Source organism: Topomyia yanbarensis, chromosome 1, assembly GCF_030247195.1.
Source record: "Topomyia yanbarensis strain Yona2022 chromosome 1, ASM3024719v1, whole genome shotgun sequence".
Lineage (NCBI taxonomy): Eukaryota > Metazoa > Arthropoda > Insecta > Diptera > Culicidae > Topomyia > Topomyia yanbarensis.
Genome location: NC_080670.1, coordinates 11,667,031 through 11,682,784, shown reverse-complemented (window position 1 = coordinate 11,682,784; position 15,754 = coordinate 11,667,031). Strand labels below are relative to the sequence as shown.

At 37.8% G+C, this 15,754-nt stretch overlaps 1 protein-coding gene across 1 annotated transcript in view; it reads right to left on the bottom strand.

Moving 5' to 3' along the window:
* The window catches only part of LOC131693544 (uncharacterized), a 42,862-nt gene extending 32,961 nt beyond the window's left edge, over positions 1 to 9,901 (bottom strand). Inside the window, exon 1 of the mRNA XM_058981457.1 lies at positions 9,209 to 9,901. Within this exon, the coding sequence (XP_058837440.1) occupies positions 9,209 to 9,749 (541 nt within the window). The 5' untranslated portion in view covers positions 9,750 to 9,901. The remainder of the gene's footprint in view (positions 1 to 9,208) is intronic.
* Between the last annotated feature and the right edge of the window lie 5,853 nt (positions 9,902 to 15,754).

The window sequence follows — 15,754 nt, the reverse complement described above, 5'->3', positions numbered from 1 at the left end:
AACTTTTAAATGCATATATTACATTTCATTATTATACATCACATGACAACTATATACAGGAAAATAAATCATTATTCGAGTTCTAAAATTTTGAAAAAGAAAAAATAGCCACGGTAATATTGAACTGAAAACCTGTTTTAATCCACCTATAGGTGCAATTGTGCCTTTCTCATTTCTCCAAACTATGATTTAATAACTGGTTCGTACAATATAACATTATGGAAATGTCTTTCATTCTTATTACACTTGGTAAGTATATATAAGAGCACCTTTTTGCATTCATCGAGATATCGGTTTGAATCGGAGTTTTCTATGTGATCGCACTCCACAACCCGTAACTCCGGAGCTGGAAGTCGGATGGAGATGGAATTTAATATCAGTTTCCGGGGACGCAACACCTTTCATTTGAGACTAAGTTGATCAAATCGTTCTAGCCATTTTCGAAAAACCAATATAACCGTTATTCTGAATTTGGATGCTTCCGGATCCGTCGATGGTGGCCAGTGTGGCCAAAGAGACTTTGAATGACTGTTGGTGACCTAGATCTACAAATTCAACAGTTGTGTTTATATTTTGGAAAAAAATCACCTCACCAATTCATCGCAGAATTCGTTAGAATCGGGATTTGCTGCGTGATCGTACGTATCACCCTGTAATTCAGGAACCAGAACTCGGATCCACACAAAATTCAACAGCAGCTGAAATCAAGTTTGTCAAAATCGGTTCAGAAAATTCCGAGAAACCGATGTGGACAAATCAACAAATTTTGTTTTGTAACCATACTCTTCAACTCGTAATCCGGAACAAGATGTCGGTTGAAAATGAAATTCAATAGCAACCTATGAGAATAGTATACCTTTCATTTGAATCTTAGTTTCTAAAAATCGGTTCAACCATCTCCGAGAAACCGATGTGGACATTTTGTTAACAAATCCGCACATACATACACATACAAACACACATACATACACACAGATATTTTGCGATCTCAGCGAACTGAGTCGAATGTTATATGAGACTCGGCCCTCCGGGCTTCGGTTAGGAAGTCGGGTTTTGGAGCAATTGCATAACCTTTCTATATGAGAAAGGCAAAAGAATAGTATTTAATTACCTTAATCAGCATGAGTTCAATGTTATCTTCATGTAATTATATTTTGAAATGTTGGTGGAATGGGTTTGAAAGTGGAGGGAATGGGGGGTTAGTAGAGTGAGAGTGGAGGATGCGTCAGAAATCCTTCATCTTATTTCGGTATACGGGATGGATGAAGGAAATGAGGGCGTGAGGGTGGTCCAAGGGGAGGGGAGTGATGAAGGAGGGAGGTGTAAGGGCAAGACGGGGGGGGGGCGGCGACGCAATACTCAACTGCATATTTTGCCTTCCATTTGAGACTTGGTTTGCGAAAATCGGTTCAGTCATCACCGAAGAATCGATTTGACTTTAATTGTGGAATATGCCCGGAATTCCGGACTTCCGGAATCGTCGATAGTGGACAATATATTCAAAGAATGTTTGATTGGCAATCAGTGATCTAGATCTGCGATTAGAAGTTATTTGGTGACCATTTTAATAGTTTTTAGCCTCTGAGGTATTACGATTGTACCGATTTATATGGGAAATTCCAGTGTATCCTTACTAACACCCCTGTAACTCCGGAAGCAAGAGTCAGAACCGAATGAAATTCAGCAGCAGTCAATGGCATTACTGTATCTTTCATTTGAAATCAAGTTTGTAAAAATCGGTAGAGAATTCGTTGGCGAATGGGTGTGATATAAGCTTAGGAACTTGGCGGGTTCCCCGGGGGGCGACATGAACCGTCATAGGTGGCCAATGTGGTCAAAGCTACTTTGATTGATCATTAGTGATACAGACCCGCAAACTAGAGTAATGTTACATCAATTTTAATATGTTTTACATCATTTGAACATCATGGTGGTACCAGTTTATATGGGAATTTGCTGTGTGACCGCACTCTTCAACCCGTAACTCCGGAACCGGAAGTAGGATCAACTAAAAATTCAATAGCAGCTTATGGGAGCGTTATACCTTTCAGATGAAACTAAATTTGCGAAAATCGGTTCAGCCATCTCTGAGAAAATTGTGTGAGTTTAAATGACACACACACACATACACACACACATACACACACACATACATACACACACACAGACATTTGTCGATCTCGACGAACTGAATCGAATGGTGTATGACACTCGGCCCTCCGGGCCTCGGTTAAAAAGTCGATTTTTACAGTGATTGCATAGCCTTTCTTTATATGAGAAAGGCAAAAAGGTGCGAAATCGGCAAAGTCCCAAAAAGTCGATTTTTATAAAAAAAAATTTTCGAGATAACATAAAATCTCGACGTTTCATGCATTTTAAAGATGTTTGACATCAAAAATACAAATTCGATTTCTGAAATTTCATGGGATCCCCCCTTTGAAAAAAATTTTGAGTTCTGGCTTATATGGGAATTTCATGTGTGACCGGACCGTTCAGTCTATATTTCCGGAACCATACAAGCGATCCGTGCGAAATTTCACAGACATCTGTGGGGATAATATAGCTATCATTTGGGACTAAGTTTGTGAAAATCGGCCCAACCATTTCCGAGAAACTGATATGAGTTTGCTAGTTATGAAAGATGGCCGCTTTTCCCGGGCACTTCCGGAACCGTCTATGGTGGTCAATGTAGTCAACGAAAGTTTGTTTGACCGTCGGTGACCTAGAACTGCAAAGTTAAGTTATTTGAGAGACATTTTAGCGAAATTTTTACCTTTTTTGCTTCCATCGGAGTATCGGTTTGAATCACAATTTGCTATGTGATCGCACGCCACAACCCGTAACTCCGGAACCGGAAGTCGGTTGGGGATAAAATTTAATAGCCATTTACGAGGACGCAACATCTTTCATTTGAGACTAAGTTTGGTTGATTCGGTCTAGCCACTTCCGAGAAACCGATGTGACTGTTAGTCTGAATTTGGATACTTCCGCCGGGGCTTCCGGAACCGATGATGGTGGCCAATGTGACCAAAGAGACTTTGAATGGCTGTTAATGACCTAGTACTACAAATCGAAGCAGTTGTGGTCACATTTTGGAAAAATTTTCACCATTATACATTCATTGCAGAATTTCTTAAAATCGACATTTTCTGCGTGATCGTACTCATCACCCTGTAATTCCGGAACCGGAAGTCGGATCCATTAGAAATTCAATAGCAGCCTATGGGAACGTTGCACCTTTCATTTGGGACTAAGTTTGTAAAAATCGGTTCATCCATCTCTGAGAAAAGTGAGTGAGATTGTGTTCGCGTACACACACACAGACGCACATACACACACATACATACACACACATACATACACACACAGACATTTGCCGAACTCGACGAACTGAATCGAATGGTATATGTCACTCGGCCCTCCGGACCTCCGTTAAAAAGTCGATTTTCAGAGCAATTGCAATACCTTTCTATTGAGAAAGGCAAAAAACTAGTGTGAGAGGACGATCCATTTCCGATAAAAATTTTAAAAGCTAAAAAAGAACTACCATGCGTCTCCATCGTTTCATGATTCTTCATTTAAAATGTATTTCTTAAGAGGCTGACCGGCTCACACTAATTTTTAAAATTTAGTAAGTTGTGTAAAATTAAATGATTACTCACTTAAAAATATAGAAACAAAGAATCGTTTAAGATTCTCTCCATAAAAATCAAATGTTTTGACTTTTTTCATAAAAAATCAAATGATGTTGAGAGATTTCTGTTTACCTTGTTACTAATTTGGAAAAGCATTCATTTGAAAAGTCAACAATAAAAATTGATCCTGCGGTTAAGAAATTATGAATTTCGTAAATAAAATTTTTATGCAATGTCACAATTTTTGAACCCTTCCAAAGTGCTTCTTATGATCAAAAAACCCACTAAATATTACGAAATTCTGAGTATTCGTATAACGTATTTTTCGAGGAATTGCAGAATGTCCATTACCATAAATCAAATTTAGGTAGATAAAATTATTAACAAATGATAGAAAAGTAATTTTCCCAATAGCACGATTGGCTATAAATCACACAGAAACTCCTGAATTTATCCTAGTAAATCCTTACTCGATAGTAAATATTCGAATCGACCGACTTGGCAAAACAATGAGCGAAGAACTGGCGACATGCAATTACCGACGGCAAAACATTGATAGGTAATTATTATCCAATCACATTGGCCGCTTCATATAAAAGCAAGAGTACTAACTACTTATATGGGTAGCGAACAAACGTACGTCTCCACGTCTTTTACGGTTGGTCACAAAACCATAGAATTATGTTACTCGGGGTACCGGCACATACGCATTCATTGTTTTGCCTCCAGCTTCATTTGTCACACTGTGCTACCCTACTGTACTGCAGTCGGTTCTACGTTCCTTCCGACACATTGTCGCCACTAGCTGGGGGTAATTTGACCCGTTGAATATTGCTCCGATGGGGATTTTGTCTCGTAGTTTTGCACACACTACGAAAAGAAGAAAAAAAATGGGCTTCCGCTTTTGAATAGCTTATTTTGCAGTTTTGGTGACTAACTTGGGAGATATTTCTTTTTCGTCTCGTTGCAGTGAAAATAAGCTCTTCGGCGGAGGTATTGTTTTTATTAGCGTGTAGCGTGCGAAACTTTCAACCATTAAGTCGGTGTTTCAATTCCACGGTTGTTGCGAAGCAAAGGCTGTGATGGATAATCACGTACAGTCTTACCACGACGTGTCACCGTAAGAGCGAAAATCGATTTGCTTGTTCGTGCTGCACACCAATGAACTGGGATTAGAGTTGTTAGAACACAGCATGTCGTTTAGTAGGGTTGCATGTGTATTTGTCACACGTTAATTTTTTTTCTCTTCATTTGGATGTTTTTTTCTGTAGCAGGTTCTGGCCGAATTTGGCATGTTTTGATAGCGGTTTTTTAACAAAAAATACATGTTTCCGTGGTGAAAGTGTCATCTCAATAAATTCAATATCAAAAAAGATAGAGACGCACACTCACGTCAAAATTCAGACGCTGAACTGGTAGACCTCAGTGGCCATTTTCAGCAGTTTGTTTCAGTTTTTTTTATCTTTCACTTGATAATTACCCAATACTTGTCGATTTGGCAGAATTTCGGGCAACTTCACTAGACCTTTGTGAGCAGTAGTAAAAGGTAATACTTATTCCTTCAGGCGCTCTTGTCTATACAACTTCGAATTCATCGTTTTGTTGGTGATGAAAAGTTTCATTTTGAGTTCACAGCTGCAAATTCCTTGCCAGATTCGTCATATTTACGGGCGAATTAATCAGCAAAAATTAGCATTACCTCGCGCTGTGGTCTGATAAAATTTTTGCTCTGGAATTTACTGAAAAGAAAATTGTAAAATTTTTCCCGATATTTCGATTTTTCGTAAACCTTCAAAAAAGTGCGCGTTATTCATTTTACGTTATTTATTCTGTAATTTTCGGTAGGTTCTGTTACTTTTTATTTTATCAATTTGTCTACCTCGTTTATTTAACAAACCTCAATGCGCTAGCTTAACTGAGCCGTTGGTCTTACAATATTTATCAACTGTAGATGTAATAAATCGTCTTTATGTGACCCTCGGATCATGTGTACTCGATCTATTACTTCGGGTAGAGATCTTCTTTCTTTGTTGAGATTTTTTAACTACTCCACCTACTACTGCTTGAGAGTGAACTAATCTCTCGGATTATCAGTTTTCTTCGCTTTCGATATTGTATAGGTTTACACTATTGGTTTGGAATGTTGGTTGGAGCTACGGTTCACGATCGTGTATCTGTGTGTTTGCCGTTCGCTTCATCGGTAGCGGTACTGGCTATTGATTTGGAGATAGCAGGCGCAGCAAATTGATCAGAAGCAATGAGTGCGCGTTGTTTGTGATTTAAGTGATCCTGATGAAGGCTGTGTGTTGGAATTTGGTACTGCTAAGTACACGGGACGGAAAGCCGATGCTCAAACGCCCGTCAAGTTAAGGTCCCTAAGAAACCCAAATAAGTTGCGTGATGCAGTTCCTCTGGTCAGCATCTCGGAATCCTTTATCAAAGATCATTGAGCACAATCTGATTCTGAGGCGAGCTGGGTAGTCACTTAGTACATATGCGGATATTTCATTGATTTCTTTTGAAGTAGAATACTTCCAACGTTACGAATTTTACCAGAGTTTTTGAACGTGAATATCTGCCGTTGTACTGAATGAAAAAATAAAATTTTTGAGCTATCTCATTGCAAATATTTACAAAAAATTTGTGTCTAATTCAGTAGTATGTACAATTACTGAAAATAATGCAAAAAATGGATTTTGTGAAAGCAGTAATTATCTACTCCATGATTGGCCCAATTCTACCAAGCAGCGAGCGTTGCTGAGACTGCCCTTTTGTCATCCAATGAAATGCGACACACGTATAAAAATAGAACGCATGAAAAAAATCGTTAGTTTGCTTCTGACCTCGTAGTAAGCAAACGTTGTATGCCAAATCAAACTCTTCGGGGCAATATGCGTATTCCATGACTGTCGCCAGCAATCATTCCAGTGATGCACAGGCGCGCCAGTTTCATGCACGCGATGATTACATACCACAGAAAAAGCAGAACGAACTTTTCTTTGCGTTAGTGGTTGTGGCGTGTTCAGATAAATTCACCACGACCCGCACTCCAAAGTACACTGCGTTGTATACACTGGAGTATACAATGGAGTGCGCTCTTCGGTTCGTTTTCCGCTGGCAAGCGGTAGTGCGGGTGCGATTAACGATTTGATTAGCACTGGTTAGTGATGAGCATTTCGAAAAATAAAATCAATTTTGCTACATTCCTAGGTGCGAAGGAGATGGTGTTGGCTTATTGGATCCTGATATAATAAGTTTCTGCTGATGAAATGATACGAATTACTTTATGCTATATAAACACAGTTTTCTAATGATCCGTAGAAGCAGATTAATTGTATAACAGGTGCATGTATGACGGGATTTGTACATCCACATTAAGACGGGTTTATTTTATGTTCGGCTTAATGACTCAATGTTCTTTTACATACAAGCAATGACTTCTATGATAGATAGATAGATAGATAGAGATATTCATTTTTACTTAGCGTATCTAACTTATTTTATGTTCTATTTATTTAATGCCCTCAACTTATTTTGTTTATTTGAATAATTTGATTTATTTATTTTGCTTGATTCGTTTTATTTATTTATTGTTTTGTAGATTTTATGTATTTTATGCATATCCTGTATTTTATGTGCTTTTTGTGTTTTTCGCATTTTTTGTATTTTTCGCTTTTTCTGTATTTTTGTATGTTTTGTATTTTACGTATTTTTGTATTTTCCGCATTTTCTGTATTTTATGTATACCCTGTACTTTCTGCATTTCATGCGTTTTGGCAGTATATTTTCAGCTTGGAATTTTTTTGTATTATTGGTACTTTTTACATTTTTGCAATTGCTGTATTTTCCAAATTTTCTGTATTTTATTTATTTAATGTATTTTTACATTTTTGGTAGATTCTGTTCTCTTTGTATTTTTTGCATTTTTATTTCTTCTGTTTTTTTTTTGTATTTTCTGAATATTCTGTGTTTTTTGTTTTTTATGTATTTTTTTGCATTTTATGAATTTTTAGGAATTATTTGTATTTTCTGCATTTTATGAGTCTTTGGCATTTATTGCTTTTTTGCATTTTTTGTATCTTCTGGTTTTTTTGTATTCTCTGTATTTCTGTATTCCCTGTATTTTCTGTATTTCCTGTATGTTCTGATTTTTTGGTATTATCTGTACTTTCCATATTTTTTGTATTTCCTCTATTTTCTGTTACTGTACTTTATATATTTTTTGCATGCTTGGTATTTTAGTTATTCCGTAATTTTCTATTTTCCGCATCTTTTATTTTTTGTGATTTCTATATTTTTTGTATATTGTTTATTTTTTTATTTCCTGTATTTTTCATATTTTCTGTGTCTTTTCAGTTCTGTGTTCCTGTATATTCTGTTTTATGTATTTTCTGCATTCCCGTATTTTTTGCATTTTCTATATTTTATGTAATTTCCGTGCATGCTGCACTTTCTGTGGTTTCTGTATTTTCCGTATTTCTACATTTTCCAGTATTTTCTGTATTTTTCTATATTTTTTGTATTTTCTATATCTTGCATTTTTGTATTTCTTGTACTTTTTATATTTTTTTGGCATTCTCTCTATTTTCTGTATTTTCTGCATATTTTGCATTTTCTGAATTTTGCGTGTTTTCTGTATTTTTTATATTTTCTATATTTTTTGCATATTCTGTATTTAGGTATTTTTGGTATTTCTATTTCATTTTATTTTATTTCTTGATCTATTTTAGTAATTAATTATTTGTTCATGTTTTATATCTTTTTTGATTATTATAGATTTCTACTTTGTTGCATCTGAGCTATTTTTTTGTTTGATTAATATTTTATATTTTTTGTGTCTTTCAACTATTTACATCTATTCATTTAATTGGTTTGAAACCCATTTAAGCGCAATTCAGTGACAGCAAGCCGGGTTATCAACGAAATAGTGTGATATCCTGATCAATAAGATGAATAAGGGCTCGTCTCCAAATAAAACTGCAGGATGCAAAAATTTAAACGGCTCATATGGGACACAATGAGACCCAGCCAACGTGCTTCCCACTAAATCCAAATATTCAACCACCCTAAAAATAGTTGCATCACACCCACACTACTGTGTGTGCGCCCAGGAACAGTGAGGACTCAACCCTACTCCTCGTGCACCGTGATTTTGGTGAGCGACAATAAGCATGACCCAAAAACCAAAATTTGTTGCATATTTTGCGGAAAATACAGCAAACAGTGCAAAATTAATGAGCATGGAGAAAACTAGCCAGCCAGCCTTGCGTTCGTTTCAGCTTGCAGTGTCGCTTTTTTTCTTCCTATAACCGAGATTTTACACGCTCGTGCTGATGCCAGACTGTCAATGCACGCCAGCCTTGTCGGTCCCTAAATTAATGATGAAATGGTGACACGGATAGGTTGATTGCAACGTAATGAGACCGGATTTTTTTCTGGGCCGAGAGTGATAGAATAATGATGTGGTACAATCTCGAAAAGTCTTTTGGGTACCCTTGTTTAAACCGTAGTCAGTAATTACCAATTTTTATTGAGAGCTTAGACTTAGACGAATTACGAAAAATTGTACTTACCAAAAGACTCCAAGGCAGCGGTTCCCCCTGCAGTATCTTGACCCGCACTCAGCTCTTCCGCCCAGACTCCACCGAAACTCGCAAAGCCACCATCGGTGCGCAGTGTTGCCAGATCACCACAAAGGACAATCAACAGCACGATCGAAAGTGGAAAATGCAAGTTGAACATAAAACCGGACACTAGTCTCGTCGATGTCATGGTGCTGCTAGTAGGAATGTTGACCATTTTCATCCTCCCTAGCTTCGTAGTCTTGATATTGGTCAGGGATTTCTTGATCGCCCTCGGGTGGTGCTGCTCCTGCCGGTGGCTGCTGACGACTTGCCCCACCACTCTGCTTGATATCATTCGATTGCTATTTAAACTGACGAGTCCTGTCGGTGGTGCTGATGCTGTCATCTCGTTGTCACCAGCACCGTCCTCTTCGTCGTCACCGTCACGTTTACTAGCACACTTTAGCAATCCACTTGCTGCTACTGCTGCTAATGCTGGGTGGTGGTGATGGTGGTGGTGGTGGGGCCTCAAAGGCCCACTACTACTCATAGCTTGCTCTCCCGCCGCTCCTCATCCATAGCGGCTGCCGACCGCCGAACGGTTCGGACCTCGTGGTTCCAATGGCCAAACGCGCTAGATTTATTCCCAGATACGATTGCTGTCGGAATGGTCACCGTCACGTCCGGTAGCTCTGGTGGGCGTTATCTGGAATGAGGGAAAAAGGAAAAAAAAAATAACAGACTACTAGATCCGGTGTGGTTATGTCAGATCATTTCTTTTTGAGTGGTGATCGTAAGGAGCATTTTCACACAACATTCCACCGAGCATTCTACCGACAACACCAAACACCGCGCAAACATCCCTACACACACTTTGTAAACATTAGCAAGCAAGAAGATTAGCAAGCTTATGAATAAGTGAAAACATTGTCGACAAGTTTATTTATCTTTTGCTTGCAAGCTGAAATCAAATGCAGTCGCATCAAAGGGGAAAGTTCAATCCCACCTGTGTAGTTGAATGGAGCACACTGGAAAGAAAATACACCACTATTCTTCTATTCTCGTCGCTATATATTCTTAAGTGTAGTTTTCTTTGGACCGATGTGTTCAGTTTCTCGATCAATTTCATGATGCAATGTGGCTTTTAACTTTCCATTATTGCTTGCTAAGGAAGAATCAAAAGTGACCACCAAGTCAGTCTGTCGGATACTGATGACAAAGTCAAAATATACATCCATAATTTTTACAGGAATTGTACCCTTCATGCGAAAAACCAATTACATTCAATTTTCTCGTTGGGGAATAAAATAGCAAAGTTCGCGATGATCTCACATCTCCTCATCAGCAATCAAAACTTCTGTGCTCGCGGGACATCATGCGCGTAGTCTTCCAGATGAATGACTTCCATATAAAAACTTTTCCAGTGTACAGCTCAACCTCGTTTAAAAACGATTTCTTTTCAGTCTAAGGTAAGACCATTTATAGAACCGGGTTTCCTTTTTCCATAGGCAACAGCTTCTACCCAACAGTAAATGTCTCTGCAACATGTTTTAACCCACAGATGAGTAAGAATTTTCCCATATATATAACGAGCAGATACCGGCCTTTTCAAAGAAAGTTTATTTCGATCGGTTTTAAGAACGCGAATAACAACCAAAACCGACCAAGGTGTTTGGATATAAAACAACATGGCCACCGTGAAGCTCGAGAGATGCAGACGACATTTAGGTTGTTTGCTTTTCATGAATATCAAATAGACTTGAAAGTGAAATGGATATCTTTCAAATTTTCGCCAGGTCTGGACTAGGAACAAATTACTAACAATTTTACTAACTAATAACTTTCTACGACAAGTTTACTTCCAACAAACGATATCGCTTCCATAAAAAAAACTACATTCATCCTCTTGTATAGTCCATAATTTCTCCGAAACGCGCCATAAACTGGCTTCCCTGTCCTAACATTCTCTTACTGAAACTGGAAATGAAAAGGCAAAGTCACAAAAAATTTAATCAAAACACTATGGTTGAACGTTCCACGGAATCACCTAGTCGTTCGCTGCCAGGAACGAATCGAGCAAAAAAAAGTTCCCGCAAATTTGCCATGAATTACAGTCAAGAAGTTCGGTTTTCCCAGTGGATCGTTTTTCTCTGCTTTCTACAGTGTTTCCCGCTCACCAGCAGTATCGATTAAATAACTGCTCCGTTACAAGGTGGGCTGGGGTAAATGAGATTTTTGAAGTAAAGTTGCGGAATTTTGATAGACTATTTGAACATAGAATCAGTGGATGAGTGTATCCAATTTCTATCATAATTCCTGACCTTATACCCTGTTGTTCTTTATATAGAATGGCAAAACATGTTACCATAGTTCTTCTATTAATAATTTATGTAATGGCCAATAGCAAACTTTGTCAAAACAAAATAATTTAAATTTTATTTGAAACGAACTGGCATAGCACGGGGAAGTGCCTGTTTGTTGAGGATTCTTTTAGCTCGTTCCATCTCATCGTTCGTTACTCTTAGTGAAAACACACCCAAAACCCACACAACGCTCGTAACATACTATCATCAGATTTCCTTTTCCTTTTTTATTAACGACTGAGTCATCTTTTTTCTTTTATTATGTTGTAACGACAGTCAATTAGCAAGGAACAGGATGGTATTCTCAATATTAAGAGAGTACTCAAAAAAGAGCAAGGACGAGAAAGAAGAATGTTTAGAAAAGCGTGGAATAGGGCCATATGAGCAAACTTAGAGCTTCCCGATAACTCAACACTTTGTCTTCTACCGCAGGATTAAGGATATATTAGCATTTTGTATCAGATGTTTGGCCGCATCTGGTAATCACGAAAATACTGCGTAAAGGTAGATAATAAACACAACTCTTGCGACCACAACTAGCACAATATAATAAAAAACCACTACCGTCCCAATCCTTTAAGAATAACAATAAACTAGCTCAAAGCAGAAAATTTACCAACGCCGATTTCCCCCCAAAAAGGTCCGTTTCTAACGCTCAACCCCACTGCTAATTCTGGTCGTTCACGTTGCGTGTTCCATTCATTCAATCTCGCGCGTCTTTCCTCACCTCAACTGAGAAATGGATCCATTGTTTTAAGATTAGAGAAGCAATTATCGGCTACCACCGTACACGGAATCGCTCAGTGCGAATTTATGACCGCAGATCGTAGGACCCATTTAAATGCTCCTCGAAAATTTTATATACGCGTAATTTAGGAAACGACCATTCGATTCCGGAAAATCATTAGGTCACGTAATTTAATATTGCATGGATTATGGAAATGAATGGCCGCTGAGCAAATCGTGCGTCACCACCTATCTGTGAACACTTTAGATCCCTTTCTTTTCTTCGAAATTTTAAAATTTTGCTATGCTATATCTTAGTGGAGGAAAATTTAGGTAAAAACTATCTTTTCTCTACTAAGGAGAAAATTGTTTTAAACCACATTTGTGTGTCAAAGCCACAAAAAGCAATCACTAATTTAGTTATAGATTTTGCGTTTAGATTTCGTCTCATCAGAATTCGACACTAACTTAATGACAGGACTAAGCTTGTGCCGGATTGACGCTAGCTCCTTTTCTTACACACACAAATGGTGTTTTCGTTTTTGGAGCTAGCGTCATTCCGGCGCTAGCTTAGTCCCATCACTAAGTTAGTGTCGGATTCTGATGAGACGAAGCCGAAACGCCAACTCCACAGTTAATTTTAAATTTAAGATACTTAAATATTGAAAAAAAGTTTCTTTCGTCGTATATTTAGCTTCTTTCTCCCTTTGGATCTGTCTGACCTCCCAAATTCTAAGAACTTCGACGCCCGCTTGCATTGGTTTTCTAAACCAAACAAAGTTTCGATTCCAATCAAATCTCTCAGAATCAGAGCTTCTATTCTGACGGGACGACAACCGTTAACAGGCATTTTACGTGATTCAGAAATCATTTTACGTGTTCAACATGCTTAAATTTTTATAGGATTTTTCGACAATTTACGCGGGGAAAACCAACTAGCTCTCATTTTCACCGATAGGCGGCAAACTATGCATCAGATTACCACACCAAGTAATTTGAGAAGGATAATTTGATTTTATACAACTTTGTCGAAGACTTCTAGTCAATCCAGCTTCACAAAAAGTTATACAAATTTTAACGAACTAATCTCTGAATCAGGTCTGCATGGGGCGAAACAACGTATGGTAGTGAATCACTAGTCGAACCCCACGAATAAAAGTTGGCTTTGGGAGAATTTTAGTACATTGTATGAGACATCTTTTTGGCTACAAAATTTATAGAAGTTTTAACCTTAGAGTCATTCGTCTTTTTTCGGGTTAGTAAAATCTATAACTCTATGCACGGGGTTGGGAAGATCATGCAATTTAATTCCATCATATACGAAATGTTGTACTAAGCGATTCTGCCCATTTTCAGACCTCGCTGCGCACTTATGACGATCGCACGTGTCAATGCTGTAAAAATCTGCATGCTACAAAAAAAACAACGCGAGAGTGGACACCTACTAAACCACCAGCAAACATGAAACAATAAAAAAAAAACTAGCAGCATCTTCAACGAGAAGAAAAGAAACGAAGAAAGTATTTTCACAACTGAGAAAAAAATTAAGCGTTCAATAATCTCCAAGATAGCAGCAGGGACGATAGCATTAACGAAAGTGACAACCCAGGACGTGGACCGAATGACCCTTAGGTGTTATCAGGTGACAGTGAAAACGCTCAACCAACGCGGAAAAGATCGCCGCACCATAGTGCAAAATTGAATAGATACAGAACAACTTCTTGCTCAGTGTAGTATTTTAAGTTGTTCCGTCGAATGAGGATTTCTTCGGTTATCACGTGTTTTTTATGAAAATGGTAAGCCATATTAATTACATGATGAAACTGCATATAGGTGACCACGGAACAAACCACTCAATTCCAATTTACGAAATCGATGCTCGGAAAAAAAACGTAAGCGATCGCTTAAAAGTTTTCTTAAATATTGTAGAATGTATCATTCGAATTCATTCCAGAGCCAGCACGCGGTTATGGAGTACCTTCCTACTGGATATACGCAATGCTTAGCAACCGACATCTGTGCACGGATTTTTTTTCGCAAGATCGTGGATAAAATGCCATGAATCCTGGAGCATTCACATTTTCACGTTACGAAAACAGGACCACGAATAAAAATCATGTGTTTTATAATTATGTTCACCTTCCCTTCAGTAACGCCTGCATAAAGCTTTTATTAGTGGAGATATTTGTTTTTGTTTTGGGAACTTCAGTCACGGTTTCCGCCATGTAATTATCAAATGGATTTTCTGTAGGTGAACTAGCACACAACTTTTAAACATTATCCATAAAGCCAAGAGTGATTTTATCCAAAGAAAATGCGCATAGAATCAATAAATGATAATGGCTGGGAGTAATAAACCATCCTTCAATATACAACTCCTAGTAATTTCAAGTTGTTTATTGATAAATACCACGAACGTAAATCGCAGTAAGGAAGGCAAGCAATGTTAGTCCAACACTTAATTTTACTAGAGACCGCATATACTACTGCGGACTCCATAAGTGTCGCTCATGGTTCCTATCACCTGCAATATCCACGAAAGTAATATTCACGACAAACGTGAAATAGTCCACAAAATCGGGAAACATAATTCATGCATACGTGAACTGTTTCATGATTCCAAGCGACTAATCATTCATGCCTGAGAAATACCTCACAAAATCGTATAATATTGTTTATGTATTCGTGAACTAATTCAAGACTCCTAGACTGACGACTGGTGGTCGTGAATTTAATTATAAAATATCATTCATGTATTCGTGAATTGTTTCTTGATTCCTAGTATAATAATCACGACTGAAGATTTCTAGCACATAATTCATGATCTATCGTGAGGGCTTGTGATGTTTAGAAGATATCCCTAATAATTTTCAATTTTATTAAATTTTTCTGCACATGAATACCGCGTGGCATACCATCGGTACTCCAACAGAGAATTTGTGGTAAAAGAATTTATTGTTTCCCTGACGACAGCCAGACTTGGCTCGAAAGTTCGTCTGCGACTTAGTTATTAATTGAAATTTTTATATGCTATCTACCTTTCTGGTATTACGGGATTGACTAGCATGTGCTTGGAAATTTTTAGATTGATTACCAGTGTGCGCCGTTTGAACACAAAGCATCGAATAAAAAATTTCTCTTAATGGTCTTTCATTTTGTTTACAAACTGTAAAAAAAATATTTGCAGCGCATTCGATTTTTCGTCCTGTACGACTAATATATCGAATTCGAATTGGATAACAGCCCAATGTTTTTGGATTTGTTGTGGTTGTTTTTCGGAATAAATGATATTTTAGGTTACTCTCCCAATCTGTCTTCTGTTCGCATAATGACAGCTTTTAAGATCCGGCCAAAACACAATTTCTTCGTGAACGTGATTTTTTTCGGTGGATGTGAACTTCTACATCTACTGCTTTAACTTTGTTTGGTCCGATGAGAAGCACTGAAAAACACTTCTAATAAACCC